This window comes from Ostrea edulis, chromosome 6 (assembly GCF_947568905.1).
Source record: "Ostrea edulis chromosome 6, xbOstEdul1.1, whole genome shotgun sequence".
Taxonomy (NCBI): Eukaryota; Metazoa; Mollusca; class Bivalvia; order Ostreida; family Ostreidae; genus Ostrea; species Ostrea edulis.
Window position 1 is genome coordinate 11105861 of NC_079169.1, and position 17170 is coordinate 11123030.

Here is a 17170-nt window from a genome sequence, read left to right on the forward strand (position 1 = left end):
TACCGATATCATGTTCTGTGAGTGTTAATATTACCGGTATCATGTTCTGTGAGTGTTAACATTACCGGTATCATGGTCTGTGAGTGTTAACATTACCGGTATCATGGTCTGTGAGTGTTAATATTACCGGTATCATGTTCTGTGAGTGTTGAGATCCCTGTGTCATGGTCTGTGAGTGTTAATATTACCGGTATCATGTTCTGTGAGTGTTAACATTACCGGTATCATGTTATGTGAGTATTAATATTACCGGTATCATGTTCTGTGAGTGTTAATATTACCGGTATCATGTTTTGTGAGTGTTAATATTACCGGTATCATGTTCTGTGAGTGTTAATATTACCGGTATCATGTTCTGTGAGTGTTAATATTACCGGTATCATGTTATGTGAGTATTAACATTACCGGTATCATGTTCTGTGAGTGTTAATATTACCGGTATCATGTTCTGTGAGTGTTAATATTACCGGTATCATGTTCTGTGAGTGTTAATATTACCGGTATCATGTTCTGTGAGTGTTAATATTACCGGTATCATGTTATGTGAGTATTAACATTACCGGTATCATGTTCTGTGAGTGTTAATATTACCGGTATCATGTTCTGTGAGTGTTAATATTACCGGTATCATGATCTGTGAGTGTTGACATTATCGGTATCATGTTCTGTGAGTATTAACATTACCGGTATCATGTTCTGTGAGTGTTAACATTACCGGTATCATGTTCTGTGAGTGTTAATATTACCGGTATCATGTTATGTGAGTATTAACATTACCGGTATCATGTTCTGTGAGTGTTAAGATCCCTGTAGGCTTCCTACTATTCTGTACTACATATTAAAGCATGCACGAGACCATATGAATCAAATTCTTCGTCATAGACGTAATTTAAACAGTGCGTGAAAATGCAACAAAGTGTTGTTTCGATCACCATTTCCGTAAATGTTTTGAATCAGAAATTTGTGGTCGTGAGTGACTTTGTAAACACACTCTGTCGCACGTTGCGTCCATTGCGTTTCTGCTATTACACTGAAGCTTGTCCATCCATGTAATCACACCTACTATCAATTTCAGGAGGAAACAGGTTTACCACCGATGTTGCTAGAGGGTCCAGAAAAATTCACCCCCATGAACAAACCAGAATGGTCAGAAAATACTCTGCTCTTTGGACACACAAAGGATTCAATTGGTATATTGACAAACTATATGTGCAGCATCACGAAACTATATACACAGGTGTAGACGCGTGTTCGCAATGTATCTTTTGGTACCTAAATGTATGTATGCATGTGTGTATCTTTGTGTATGTATGTTTGTGTATGTATGTTTTCGTATGTATGCGTGTGTATATATATTTGTGTGTGCACGTGTATGTTTGTTTTTGTATGCACGTGTATGTGTGTTTGTGTATGCACGTGTATGTATGTTTACATATGCACGTGTATGTGTGTTTGTGTATGAATGTGTATGCATGTTTACATATGCACGTGTATGTATGTTTGTGTATGCACGTGTATGTATGCTTGTGTATGCACGTGTATGTATGCTTGTGTGTGTATGTTTGTGTATGTATGTTTGTGTATGCACATATATGTATGTTTCTGTATGTATGTTTGTGCATGTATGTGTATGCACGTGTATGTATGTATGTGTTTGCACGTGTATGTGTGTTTAAGTATGTACGTGTATGTGTGTTTAAGTATGCACGTGTATATATGTTTATGTATGTATGTTTGTGTATGCATGTTTGTGTGTGTATGTTTGTGTGTGCACGTGTATGTGTGTTTGTGTATGCATGTTTGTGTATACACGTGTATGTATGTTTATGTATGCACGTGTATGTATGTATGTTTGTGTATGACGTGTATATATGCTTGTGTATGCCCGTGTATCACAGTATATAATTTGTGTATACACGTGTATGTATGTTTGTGTATACACATGTTTGTATATTTGTGTATGCACGTGTATGTGTGAAAGTAAGGCTTTTGGTATGTTGTTTTACGTCCCATTCGAAAATTGTTCTCTCCTATAGAGACGCCATCAGCTTTGTGTGAAGTGCCACAAATTTAGACCTATGCTTGGCACTGTTCTTTATCGTACCAACGCCTTGCCGTAACACGGCTATTTAAGAAAGTTCCGTTATTTTCGTTTCTAATGCTGGGTAAAGGAATACTCACTAATTGAAATATTAAATGAGAATCGAACCCAGGACCCCATGGTTACAATAAGGGAGTCCTAACCGCTAGGCTACCGCGAACACTGTGTTTTTCATGTCTGTCTGTAAGCCATTCTATAGGCAAATGATTTTAACCAAAGGGCTTTTAACTTTGACGGTTTAGTTACCTTTGACTTTCAGTTTTTTGGATCAAAACTTCTCCTGCATATGTCTAGGGAACTACTCGACCACTATCAACAAAACCTGACAAAAGGCATCATATTTTGGGACACAGCTCCTTAGGGGGAGATAATTCAAAAAACTAGTTGCGTATTTTAAAATACACAAAGTCAATTGCAATCCAGAATCGACCTGCATCTTTTTCCTTTCGACAAACCGTCTTATTCGATTTTACGTGTACATGATTTATATAAATTGTATGTACAATATATAGCCATTTTAAGCTTCGTTATATTTTAACTCGCTGGGAGGAATTGTCATGACAGTGACGTCACACTTTAGGGAAAAACTTAAATCTTGGCTATATCTTTTGAGCTAAGGGCCATAAGCTTTGATATTTCACATATAGATTCCGCAGAACCAGGCCTTTTTGATACCAAGAATATTGACCAAGTGACCTTGAACATTGACCTACTTTTCTAAAACTTGAACATTTGCTATATCTATTGAACCAAAAAGACAGGGCTTTAATATTTCAAATATAGATGAATCATGACCAGTCCATTTATCTGGTACCAATACTTTTGACATAGTGACCTTGGACTTTGACATAATTTTCCAAAACTTTAACCTTTGCTCTATCTTTTGAACCAAGGAGGATAGGGTACTTAGAGACACGCTTCCCGGCGAGATATGTTGTCTTCTGACAACCCTTGTTTAAAATAGCTGTGAAACCACGTCTCTGTATTTCAGGTTATTTAACTATTGGCATACCAGTGGTAAAAAGAAAACTAGAAGGCAAACTATATGTCTACACAACAATAGAGTCCATCATTAAGGCGACAACAGACAGAGATAAAGAAAATATCACGCTCGTTGTTTTTTTATCGGATTTTAATAAAACATGGAACCTGGATTCAAGTCGGCAACTTAAAGAGAAGTTTTCGAGGTATATAGATATGGGTTTTCTACAAGTGATTCATAGTCCATTGAATATTTATCCAGAACTGGGCGAAAGTGTGAATTTCGACGAGGATTCCAAAACCAGGAGAATTTGGCGATCAAAACAGAACATAGATTTTGCGTATTTACAGTGGTACAGCAAAGGACTCTCGCAATATTATCTACAGCTTGAAGACGACGTGATCGCAGCCCAGAATTTCTACACAGACATCAAAGCTTTCATAAATAAACATTTTCAAATTCGCTGGGTAACTTTGGAGTTTTCTCGACTGGGATCCATTGGAAAATTATTCCGCGCCGAGACTTTGCCACGTTTTGCTACATACCTATTGACCATGTTCAACGTGTTACCTGGTGATCTACTGCTGTCAACTTTCAGAGGTCTTCACCAACAAGTATCGTCTATACAAAACCCCAAAGGTCTCTTTCAACATATTGGGAAAATCTCATCTATGAAAGGGAAACTTACGCCCTTGACGGATTTTACATTTCAAGATTCGTTTAACTTCACCTTGTTTGATGTCCATGGGGAGAACCCTCCCGCAAAAATTTTCACCAATATGGCAGCTGCGCCGGGGTCTTTGCCAGAACACGCATACCACGAAATAGAAAAGAATTCATTTTTTGTTGTTGAAAATATGAGAGCTCAGACTTACTACAAATTAGTGTATTCTGCGCCTATTAACATTAGCAGGATTATAGTTTCAACTGGAAATCCCGTTCTAAGAACAGGCATCATGAAATGGGGCATTGTTAGGGTAGGGCTAGGTACCGGAGGGGAGGAATGTGAGCCCACTCATTTCGTGGGCAGGCTGTTCGAAGGCGAGTTCGATTCAGAAATTCAGGAATACACAATTCCCTCAAATGTGATATGCATTTCTCTCGGGTCATCACGGAGCGAACCAAAACCAGTGATTATACGTAAAATACGAGTGACACTTTCATAGAGCGCGTAGTTTGATTTCGCACATACTCTTGCGCATGTGGTGAATGTAAAGTAGAAGAATGCAGTTTCGTTCTCCTCTGCTGAACAAACTGAAGTACTAACAAATGAACATCTACTAAACTTACAAGCCTACACACCGTATTGCTTATAGGAGTTATGGGATTGATCACTGTTCGTTACCTTCACCTTTATAGGAGTTATGGGATTGATCACTGTTCGTTACCTTCACCTTTATAGGAGTTATGGGATTGATCACTGTTCGTTACCTTCACCTTTCACACCGTACTTTCTGTGATTTCATATGTATAACGATTTAAACACAATTCATCCCACCACATATTTATTCTATTTATTTATTTTGAAAAACTAATTTCTTAAAGAGCTCCATGATCCACTTGTGTCGGTCATTTTCATATCGGAAGAACCTGTGCTTCAATACATTTCTTTTTTATCTGACGCTTGTATATGTAGTAGACTTTTATCCGGGCCCAGGTCTATCGTCCTTAAGTCGAACTGTGGCTGATGATATGGAACTCGTTCCTTATCACACAGATTACAACCACGCACTCTCATTCGAACACAGACTTATTCTCAAGGTACGCTGTGACTCATACATGTGTAACAGGACGGGAGAAAATGTAACGAACCAGACCGGGATTCGAACCCGGGGCCCTGAACTTCAGTCAGGTGCTCTACCAACTGAGCTACCGGTATGTGGCCACCGGCGATCGAACCCGGCTGACCGCTACATTCCTCCATCCTTAAATTGTCGTCGTCCTTGAAGACAAACAACCCAGATTCTTTTGCCCTTGGCAGGACTTTCACCTGCAAGTCCAAGGGTGTTTAGCGGCACCAAGTGTATCGGGAAGGGAGAAAATGCAATGGATCAGACGCCGAATTCGAACCCGGGTCCCCTGAATCTCTAGTCGGGTGCTCCACTAACTGAGCTAACTGGCCACCGGCGATCGAATACGGCTGACCGCTACACATGCATGTTTTTAAAGTGTGTGTATATACTGTACATGTGCATATAGAAAAAACTTCATGTAGAAGAATCTTTCAGTTGTATGTGTATTTTTTATTTATTAAATATATTATTTTTACAATTTATCATTTCGTTAATCACTAGGTTTGGTTGTCTGACACAGCCATGAAGACAGGTATCCAACAAAAGATGCTCTGATCACTGTTGTACCGTAATGTTCTATTATTCTTTCAAAAATCAATGTACAAATTCACAGCTGTCATGGTCTATTCTTTTTATTTCAAAACTGTTTTATAACCAAAGTCAATACAATTGCTAGTATTTTGTGAATTGTATACGTTATTTCTAAAACAAGACAACCACAAACCTCGAATATATATGCTTCATGTATGTGTGGGTCTGATGTCTTATAAGGAAGTCATTACGATACATCTTTTCGTCCCAGTTTTTATTGGGGGTTGGGGTGTTCCTCCCTTTACTAGTAACTGCCCACTATGTTACCGTCACTTTAGTGTAGCCTTTCCTTCGTTTATTTCACTCTCTATCAATTCCTCCACATGTCGCATGATTTTTTCGTGAAATCTCTCTTCACGCAAGAAGAGAAATAATTTTGAGGGTTTGAAATGTTTCTCTAAGAAGCGTTTCTTATCCTTTGTGTTCATAATGTACGCGGCTTTTGTCTAGCATCATCGTCACTTATTCCCTTTTCCGAGTGCATTGTTTACAGCTTCAACCATTTCTTGCTTATCTCCATTTGGGATTCAAAGACCTCGCGCTGTCGAATGGCTTCCGTCATCACTAGTACTGTCATAATTCATGGACTCCTCGAATTAAGGTATCCGTCCTTTGGTCTGAAGTTTATGTTCATCGTCCTCTTTCTTTCTTTTATCATCATCTGGATACAAATGTCCCATTGCTTGTGTGCCACAGTTAATTGTACACCTTCTGTAAGACATTTCTTCTGGTTTCCGTTTTTGTGGCAACATATTTTTGAGGCTAAGTACCCATGTTCTCGCGTAATAGGTATAATTCATAAGACAAGTCTAGAAACTCTCGTGTAAAGTGGAAAAAGACTAGTAAAAATCAGAAAGGTGGAGACATGGCCGGCTAAAAATGTCTAATCTAGCGATTTTTGGCTGTCGGAAAACAATTGAGAAACCAAAGTACTGCTGCCAGTCAATAACATTTTAAAACAGTAATAAGTGCATGTAGCTAGTTTCATTTTAGTGGAATCCTTATTGTTATATACATGTATAGAACTCGGTGGAACGCGATCCCGGAAACGTTCTTGTGGTGACTGACCATGAACAGTTCGATGACCAATACGAGAATTGGAGGCGGTAGCCATGACGGGGTTGTGTGAAGTATATTACATTGCGCAGCTAAGGCATGAGCGGGGTTCGAACTTGCAACCTCCCGGTCACGAACCACTGCTACCGGTGAAGGGAATCGCCAGTCGGTGAGAGGTAGAATGGTTAAAACTGGAGGACCAATGTGCGCGATTCTTAGAAAATCATTAATAGGGAAGTATGCTTACATTTACTGCTTGCTGAAATGTTTAAAGAAATGTCTTTTAAGGTTTATGATTAATGCTCTCTTGGGAACACTACAAAAATGACACCGAGGAAAGTCGGTAAATCAACTGATACCTCCATTGGCATAATACTTGGTATAAAAAACTAGCCATGCACAATATCAACAACTGTCTGAAGTAGTTAATTCATTCGACTGTCAAACTTTACTCACTGGCTGAAGTAGTTAATTCATTCGACTGTCAAACTTTATTCACTGTCTGAAGTAGTTAATTCATACGACTGTCAAACTTTATTCACTGTCTGAAGTAGTTAATTCATTCGACTGTCAAACTTTACTCACTGCCTGAAGTAGTTAATTCATTCGACTGTCAAACTTTACTCACTGCCTGAAGTAGTTAATTCATTCGACTGTCAAACTTTATTCACTGTCTGAAGTAGTTAATTCATTCGACTGTCAAACTTTACTCACTGCCTGAAGTAGTTAATTCATTCGACTGTCAAACTTTACTCACTGCCTGAAGTAGTTAATTCATTCGACTGTCAAACTTTACTCACTGTCTGAAGTAGTTAATTCATTCGACTGTCAAACTTTATTCACTGTCTGAAGTAGTTAATTCATTCGACTGTCAAACTTTACTCACTGTCTGAAGTAGTTAATTCATTCGACTGTCAAACTTTATTCACTGTCTGAAGTAGTTAATTCATTCGACTGTCAAACTTTATTCACTGTCTGAAGTAGTTAATTCATACGACTGTCAAACTTTATTCACTGTCTGAAGTAGTTAATTCATACGACTGTCAAACTTTATTCACTGTCTGAAGTAGTTAATTCATTCGACTGTCAAACTTTACTCACTGCCTGAAGTAGTTAATTCATTCGACTGTCAAACTTTACTCACTGCCTGAAGTAGTTAATTCATTCGACTGTCAAACTTTATTCACTGTCTGAAGTAGTTAATTCATTCGACTGTCAAACTTTACTCACTGCCTGAAGTAGTTAATTCATTCGACTGTCAAACTTTACTCACTGCCTGAAGTAGTTAATTCATTCGACTGTCAAACTTTATTCACTGTCTGAAGTAGTTAATTCATACGACTGTCAAACTTTATTCACTGTCTGAAGTAGTTAATTCATTCGACTGTCAAACTTTACTCACTGCCTGAAGTAGTTAATTCATTCGACTGTCAAACTTTATTCACTGTCTGAAGTAGTTAATTCATTCGACTGTCAAACTTTACTCACTGTCTGAAGTAGTTAATTCATTCGACTGTCAAACTTTATTCACTGTCTGAAGTAGTTAATTCATTCGACTGTCAAACTTTACTCACTGTCTGAAGTAGTTAATTCATTCGACTGTCAAACTTTATTCACTGTCTGAAGTAGTTAATTCATTCGACTGTCAAACTTTATTCACTGTCTGAAGTAGTTAATTCATACGACTGTCAAACTTTATTCACTGTCTGAAGTAGTTAATTCATTCGACTGTCAAACTTTATTCACTGTCTGAAGTAGTTAATTCATTCGACTGTCAAACTTTATTCACTGTCTGAAGTAGTTAATTCATTCGACTGTCAAACTTTATTCACTGTCTGAAGTAGTTAATTCATTTGACTGTCAAACTTTATTCATTGTCTGAAGTAGTTAATTCATTCGACTGTCAAACTTTACTCACTGCCTGAAGTAGTTAATTCATTCGACTGTCAAACTTTACTCACTGTCTGAAGTAGTTAATTCATACGACTGTCAAACTTTACTCACTGTCTGAAGTAGTTAATTCATACGACTGTCAAACTTTACTCACTGCCTGAAGTAGTTAATTCATACGACTGTCAAACTCTATTCTCGGGCGATTGTCTTATATATGAGAAAATAAAATCAGTCATAGTATTACTCATTACTTACTGTTCTACAACATCATCAACCTCAATAAACCGGTCGCGATAGCTCAGTGGAAGAGTGTTCGCTTCGTAACCGAGCGGTCGTGAGTTCAAACCCCGCTCGTGCCATGGCCGCGTCAAACCTAAGACGTTATTAACATAGGTGGTACTTAATTAATCCTTCGCCAAATGCTCAGCATTTAGATGTGAAAAACGGAGGTCATGTGTCGTGGTAGGCGTTGACACGTTATTTATAGGACCCTCGCTGCTATGACCTTGTGCATAGGTCTAAATTAATTTTGTGGTACTGCATATACCTGGCACAGCTGGTGTCGTTTCAATATGAGTGAACAATTCTCGACGAGGCGTAAAACAATCAATCGATCAACCTCATGACTCCGTGTGCATATTCTACAATATTACTAATCCGAGATTCCTCTGACTCTTATCCCCGCTTTTATATTAATGTGACATCTGCGGGAACTAATCTGAGATTCCTCTGACTCTTACCACCGCTTTTATATTAATGTGACATCTGCGGGGACAAAGCCGAGATTCCTCTGACTCTTATCCCCGATTTTATATTGTGATATGTGCGATGTCTGCCCTACAGATGTCGCACTATAAAAGCGGAGGTAACAGTCAGAGGAATCTCGGATTACAATATTACAGGTACGTTTCATCATAACTTCCTATACATGTTTTACAACATTACTTGCTTCATGGCTATCTAAGCACCATCTGATGCATTAGGACACGCACTTTCACTGCCAACAACACCAGACAGATCAGGATTACAAATACACCAGCGGAAAAAAGAAACGCAAGTTCGGTTTTGTAATAACTTATAGACACGTGGACGAAATTTAAATTTGACACTGATCGAGCTACCTCCGTGCACTGTAAAAATGTTCAGTTATAAAGTCAGCCGACCGTGACCCACTACACGCTGGATGCTTTCAGCAGATTTGTCAAGAAAGCGTGCATGCATACGCAGTACGTACTCCTGCACCATACGTGCTGGTAAATCATTACAAATCGACCATAATACGCAACATTTCTTTTCGAAACGATTGTAGAGCCAAATGCCGCGATTGAATTTAAAAGTCGATTGGGGCAGGGTCATTGCTCTTATAATGCAGAGGAATTCACAACGTCTTGTAGCCCAGCAATATGGTGTACATGAGACAACAAAATCCCATTTGGTTGGGCGTCTCAGAACCTAAGGGAGATTGGATGACTGTTCCAGCTGAGCGGACCCCAGGGCATTACGTTGCGACGTCAAGATAGAGGCATATACGTCTCCTGCACCTCTGCTACCGACTGAGACGACATGCCAAGTTGTTGGCACTCATGGTCGGCCAGTGTGTCCAAGAACGGTTAGGAATCAATTGCGGGAGTTTCATTTAAGGTCGGGACGTCCTTCTGTTGATCCGTCACTTACACAGAGGCGATGCTAATGTCGAAAGCAGTGGCTGCTTGCACATGCATCTAATTGGTTTCGTATGCCCCATTGGAGACTCGTGTTGTTGACTGGCGAGTCTCGCTTCACGTTTTACAGGTCAGACGGACGACAACGCGTCTATCGACGCCGTGGTGAGCGATATTCTGACGCTTGCGTGACGGAAAGCGACAGGTTCGGGGGGAGGGTCTGTTATGGTTTGGGCAGGGATATCTCAAGGCATGAAAACACCTCCCGTGGTTATCCATGACAGTCTTACAGCAGTAACATATCAGGATCAGGTCTTGAGACTACACGTCCTTCATATTATCCATCAGCGTAACCTTGCGTTGCAGCAGATAACGGAAGGCCCCATGTTGCTAGGGTTTGTCGTGGTTCTCTGGCTCAAAACAACGCACCAGTTCTTGATTGGACACCATACAGTCCAGGTTAAGATTTGTCCCAAAGCGAGCATTGGGACGAGCTGGACAGGGGATCGAAGTAGGAAGAGCGTCGACGTCCCATACAACGTCGCTCAACTCACACAGGCCCTTATATTCAGGAGTGGAATAATATCACTTAAAGGCCAATAAACGCATTAAGCCGGGGTCAATGTTAGGGAGAGTAAGAGCAGCGACTGACGCCAGGAGTAGACACACACGCTACTGATTGGGATCGGGAGCGGCGTAGGGTACCCTTGTTTTAACGCCATCCACACAAACGCCGTCTGTGAATAGGACAACAAAATCTTCAAAATGTATTCATTGATGATGAAATAATCGAGAAATCCAAGTAATGAACTAATCATCAATGAATCATAAAAAATCATCGAAAACAAACTTGCATTTCTTTTTTCCGTTCGTATATTTTTGTTTACTGGCAACCACCAGGGTGTTGTACTCCATCTACGTCATCCCGTGGAGGTTTGGCCTTGATCCATGTCGATTTCTCCTTTGTATTCTAGCCCACTTTCCAGTCACCCTCTAGATTTGCGTGTATCATGTGACACCTGAAAATGTCTGCCTTATTTTGTGAAGAATCAGCTCGACTCTAATTTTGTATCTATTGATTAATGGCAATTAAATCGAGGTAACGGAAATGGAACTTTCTCTAGTTGCCTTAAAGGGGCTTGAACACGATTTGAGATGAAAATTTATTTTATTTTCCTATATTTAATGTTTACAATTCTTAACCATATAAAGTATTTCTAATCGTCAGCAAAAAATTGAATGTCAGTTGTTGAGTTACAAGGGAGAAACAGTACTGACTCGCAATTCTTTGTTATATGACAAACACTAGAAACTGTTTGTGTCCAGAATTTATGGAGCGCCAAATTAACATAAACTCAAATAATTGAAGATATCTTCAATTATTTGAAGATATCATCAATTCAATTATTGCTCTCTTTAATTGAATTAATGCGCGCATTAAATCAATTATTGCTCTCATCAAATGAATTAATGCGCGCTTCAATTCAATTATTGCTCTCATCAATTGAATTAATGCGTGCATCAATACGTCAGTTTCGAGATACGAACTCTTCTGTATAGGAGGTGCATTTAGTGGAACTTTTAATGCCTAAGTGGGACAGAGTGGATATACAGCCAACGAGGAAGACGATGAAATGTATTAAAAGCGGCTTCTCTTTAAATATATAAATGTGGGAAATACTAAATACTATCGAAAGAAATGTTTTACCGAAGTGGAAACATACAAACAATGTCATATTTGCAAGAAATATCTTGGATATGGTACTTATTACCAGCGAAATAACGTGATAGGATAAGAATTCTATGTATTTAATTATTCCCTAAATACTTATCACTTACTTTGTTTGTGTATCAATCGAATTCGGGTTATCAAACAGCGTGTGAAAAACTTACTGAGTACATTCACTTACGCTGTGATGAATATCTGTCCCACCCCCGCGTGTAAACAAATTCTTTCGCGCCTTACTATGTACGAGAGTTCTCCAAAGGGAAATAACTCGGACGTATCTCGAAACCGACGTATTGAATTAATGAGAGCAAAAATAGATTTGAATTAATTCAATTATTGCTCTCTTCAATTCAATTGATGAGAGTATTAATTTCGTAGAAATATTGCTCGCACTAATTAATTTCGAGCTCGGTATAAATGATTTGATGATCTCTTTAATTCAGTTGAAGATATCTTTAATTATTTACAATGCTTTTGTATAAGGAATTAATGCGCGCATCAATTCTTTTAAAGAGAGCAACAATTCAATTAAAGAGATCATTAATTCAATTGTGGATATGTTGAATTGAAGATATCTTTAATTATATAGTTGCTCTCTTCAAATGAATTAAAGATATCATTAATTCAATTGAAGAGAGCAATAATTGAATATATAATTTGCGAAAATGTTGCGACGTACGAAACGCCCTTCCAAATCACCTTATGCCAGACCGGCACAACACCCTGCACTTCGTTCATTGCCCACACGGACTTCGACCCCTGCAATTATTGCCCAGACTCAACCCCGTTCGACAACCCAACCCCAAGTGGAGAACCAGATAGAGGACACGCCTCTCGCTCAACCACTAAGGCAGCCTCCCAGCCTCATCACGGAAGCAACTGTATCCACACAGCCACCAGCAGCACCTGAGACACCCTACATAACAGGTGAAAATCCTCTTATAAGCATCACTGATGAGCTTGGGGTTCACGTCCCTCAAGCCATCAAAGATAAAATTTGGGCAAAACAATATGTTGATTTGTCAAAACTTCTCGATTCAGAATCAGAAAACGGCCATGATGCGCACAAATTTTCAATCATAGAGGGTCAATTAGTTGCAGAACCCAAGGTCAAACATATTAAAATTGCCACGATCGATAACTGGATCGATGCGTTTTTAATATTCGCAAGTATATATCTCGCTAGGCACCCTTCCGACATCCAGGCCATCTTGAAATATATCCATACCATTCGCATGGCACATGGCCGCCAAACAAATTGTAACTGGCTCGAGTACGATAGGCAGTTCAGGCTAAAAATCTCAAAAAATCCCACTATCTCCTTTGGTTCCATTGATGCTGAGTTATGGCTCATGTATATGCAATCACAGGTCTCCTACTCATCAAATCACTCAAAAACTGCATTCAAGTGTTTCGATTATAATTTTAAAGGTTCATGCCTTAAACCACACTGCACATTCCAACATGTTTGTATGCACTGCAACAAGTCTCATCCCCGCATACACTGTTGGTCATTCAACTCTCCTCAATCCAAGTCTACTACCCCAACTCCCCCTCGTCCAAACACGGCTCAAAACTATCCCCCACAAAGTAACGATTTTCGAAATTACAAACCAAAACATTCTTTTCAACCACAGCGGACGAGATTTAATCAACCTAGGTTCAACTCCAATTAAGCGCCCAGTACTTGCGAAATATTTAGCACTATATCCAAATACCGAAGATGCCCAATTTTTGCTTAACGGTTTCTCTTTCGGATTTTATTTGAACTACTCGGGTCCTAGAGTTTACCTACATCCGAAAAACATCAAATCAGCAAGCGAGCATGCAAATCAGTTATTGACTATTATTGAAAAAGAAATCGCATTAGGACGTATAGCTGGACCTTTTTCCAACCCCCCTTTCCCCAATTTCCGTTGTAACGCTATAGGCGTTTTGCCTAAGAAAGACGGGGGTTGGAGGTTAATTTCAAATCTATCGGCACCTGTAGGTATTAGCGTTAATGAGCATATTGACCCCATTTTGTGTTCAGTTCACTATGCTTCATTCGACCAGGCAATTTCCTTAATACAAACCTCGGGTAAAGGGGCGTTACTTTGCAAGATGGACTTGTCTAGTGCATTCAGACTTTTGCCAATTCATCCATCAGATTTTGCTTTATTAGGCATGTGTATTCGAGACCAATATTACTTTGATATGTGTATGCCGTTTGGGTGTGCCATCGCTTGTTCAACATTCGAAAAATTTTCATCATTCCTCCATTGGCTAGTAGGCCGAAAGGCACTCAATCAAAATCTCACCCATTACCTTGACGATTTCTTGTTCGTTGGTAAACAAAATACTTCACAATGTTTAGATATTGCCAATAATTTTCAGGCAACTTGTGAGGAATTAGGCGTTCCAATAAACCATAAAAAACACAAGGCCCGACCACACGATTGTGTTTTTTAGGTCTGGGAATCGATACGGTAGCACAGACCATTTTTATACCACACAATAAGATTAAAGAACTTCAGTCCAAACTTCATGCGTTAGTCGCTTTAAAAAAGGTTACCCTTAAAGAAATGCAATCATTATGCGGCTCCCTCAATTTCTTTGCTAAAGCCATTCCAGGCAGCAGGGCATTTAACCGCAGATTCTATAACTCCACCATTGGCATACGGAAACTTTACTTTCTAATCAAAGTTACACAAGCAATCAGAGACGACGCAAATGTTTGGCTCAATTTTCTCGAGCATTACAATGGGTATTCCCCCTTTCCAGAATTACATTGGTCTACTAACCAGGCCCTTAACCTCTTTACCGATAGTTGCGGATCCTACGGCGGAGGTGCAATTTTTCAGAATCATTGGGCAGTAATTTCCTGGCCATCTTCATGGGGTAACGAGGTACGACGGGATATTACTTTTTTAGAGCTAGTTCCCATCTTATTAGCTATTTGGGTCTGGGCTGATCATTTTAAAGCAAAGAAATTGCTTATAAACACCGACAACATAGCTTTGGTACACATACTAAATTCTCAGTCTAGTAAGTCTCAGCGCGTCATGTCTCTCTTAAGGCCACTAATATTGTTATGCCTGAAGTACAACATCCAGATTAAATCCACTCATATATCGGGCTATAAAAATTCCATTGCAGACTCTATTTCTCGATTTCAGTGGGAAAAATTCAGGACCCTCGCTCCACATGCAGACAAGAATCCAGCCCTCATACCTCCGGCATTATTGACTCTTTTAGACCTCAAGTAGATTGTTTGCTTGACGCCGCCATAGCAAAAAACACAGCATCAACTTATCAAAAAGCCCTAAACTCTTTTCTGAACTTTCGTATCAAATATAAATTGCAGTTATGTTGGCCCCCACCAGTTGACCAGTTTATTAACTATATTGCTTTCTTGAGTGCCAACAAAGTATCGTTTTCAACCGCTAGGTGTTACCTAAGTGGCAATAGTTACAAAATTCAGTTAGAGGGCGGTATTGACAATACTAGGGCATTCATAGTAAGGAAAATGCTAGAGGGATTCCATAGGCTGAACCCAGCAAAGGATACCCGTTCCCCTATCACTCTTCCTATACTGAACCAGTTAATACCTATCCTGCCTGTAGTTTGTTCAAGCTCATACGAAGCCACTATGTTTTCCACCGCTTTTCAGTTGGCATTTTTTGCATTGTTGCGGGTTGGCGAAATTACCTTCACTAGTCATGCCACTCCTACACTGTTGTACAATGACGTATCAATAGGCGATGAACATATTTCGTTGTTTATAACTGGTTCAAAAACGGATCAATACAATAAGGGTTCTACTTTGCACATTCCACTGAACTCCCAAACAGATTCATTGTTCAAGCACTTGCACAACTTTTTGTCCATTAGACCCCAATCACGTGGCCCATTTTTCTGCCACCTTAACGCCAAACCGCTCACTAGATATCAATTTACATCATTATTGCACAGGTCTATTGAATTTATCGGTTTAGATACCTCTATTTTTAAGTCTCATTCATTCAGAATAGGTGGAACTACCCATTTGTTTTTACAAGGAATCCCCGAAGATGAAATTAAGGCTAGAGGCAGATGGAAATCTGACGCATTTAATTCCTATATCAGAGCCTAAAGTTTAAATTTTTTAGTATACCTGCAACATTTCGTGTTCTAATTGAATACCCAAGTTTGTAGGTTCCCGTACTACTGTCTGGATCATTGGCTCTTCCATTATTAATCATGCTGCCCGCCACGCAGAAAAGCATTTCGGAAACCAGCATATGGATCTACTACAGCACAATATCTCAATTTTTTGGTCCGGTAAGAGCGGTATGGTGTGGGAGGAGGTGGAGCCAATAGTTAAAAGTATTGTTCAAAAAAGGGGCAAACCTGACGTTATATTAATTCATGGCGGGGGTAACAGTATTGGTACAATGCCCTTGGCTAGATTGCAAAAGTTCATGAAATTAACTTTTGCAAATTTACAAACTTTTCTTCCACAAACTCGATTCATATGGTCCCAAATTCTCCCCAGGCGTTACTATAGACATATGTTCTCAAATATTGCAGCCGATAAAGCACGTAAGCGTATCAACAAATCTTTAGCGCCATTTGTAATAGCACGCAATGGCGCATACATAAAATACCCAGGACTTCAACAATGTTCTTCCACGTTTTATAGAGACGGTACGCATTTGTCGGATATTGCTCAGGTTACGTTTTTAAACACCATCCGGGATGGATTGCTTAGCATCATCCAAAGAAACGCTCGAATATTTCCTTAACCACACGGCTATTTGATAAGCAGTCTCCCTGTCATGGCTCGAGCAAAATTTTGCCCGCTCGTGGCGGATGTCTTCATGTACGTAAATATTTCTCATACATACATGAAGACATTTGGCCGAATTTTGCTAAGCCTGCCACAGATTTTGTTTCATTCCAGGTCCGTGGCTAATAATTAGGCTTATTGACATTGCATGATTGATATTGATTGATTGACAAATTGAAATGATTGATTGATTGAAATGATTGATTGATATATTGATTGATTGACACATTGGTGGAATGAAATATTGATTGATTGATTGAAAATATTGATTGATTGACACATTGGTGAATTGAAATATTGATTGATTGATTGACACATTGGTGGATTGAAATATTGATTGATTGAAAATATTGAGTGAATTATTGATTGATTGACCGAAACATGGATGGACTATTGATGCTACAACATAACTATCCAAAAGTCGTTGTAGATCATGGATTTATACATACTGATGTTTTGTATTAATATGAACATTGTCGTTGAATTGAAAATACGTTTTTATTAAGTAAAGCCATGACAAAGACTGCCAATACGTGTTATCGTTCTGTTCTATT

The 17170-nt window shown here is 39.1% G+C and overlaps 2 protein-coding genes across 2 annotated transcripts in view; both read left to right on the forward strand.

Annotated features, from left to right (window-relative positions):
* Positions 1-1091: 1091 nt before the first annotated feature.
* On the forward strand, positions 1092-5366 carry LOC125647888 (alpha-1,3-mannosyl-glycoprotein 4-beta-N-acetylglucosaminyltransferase C-like). Its single transcript, XM_048874723.2, has 2 exons — positions 1092-1190; positions 3093-5366. Exons 1-2 carry the CDS (start codon positions 1097-1099, stop codon positions 4247-4249), a joined length of 1251 nt encoding a protein of 416 aa, XP_048730680.2. The 5' UTR covers positions 1092-1096; the 3' UTR covers positions 4250-5366.
* Positions 5367-9260: 3894 nt separating this feature from the next.
* Positions 9261-17170, forward strand: part of LOC125646897 (glucoside xylosyltransferase 2-like) — a 31004-nt gene continuing 23094 nt past the window's right edge. The window contains exon 1 of the mRNA XM_048873498.2: positions 9261-9318. The gene's annotated coding sequence lies outside the window, so the exon portion shown is untranslated. The remainder of the gene's footprint in view (positions 9319-17170) is intronic.

Coding starts and splice junctions, on each gene's coding strand:
- LOC125647888 (XM_048874723.2), top strand. CDS start 1,097: ATGTTGCTAGAGGGTCCAGAAAAATTCACCCCCATGAACAAACCAGAA. Junction 1,191..3,092: donor ACACACAAAGGATTCAATTG/GTATATTGACAA, acceptor TCTGTATTTCAG/GTTATTTAACTATTGGCATA.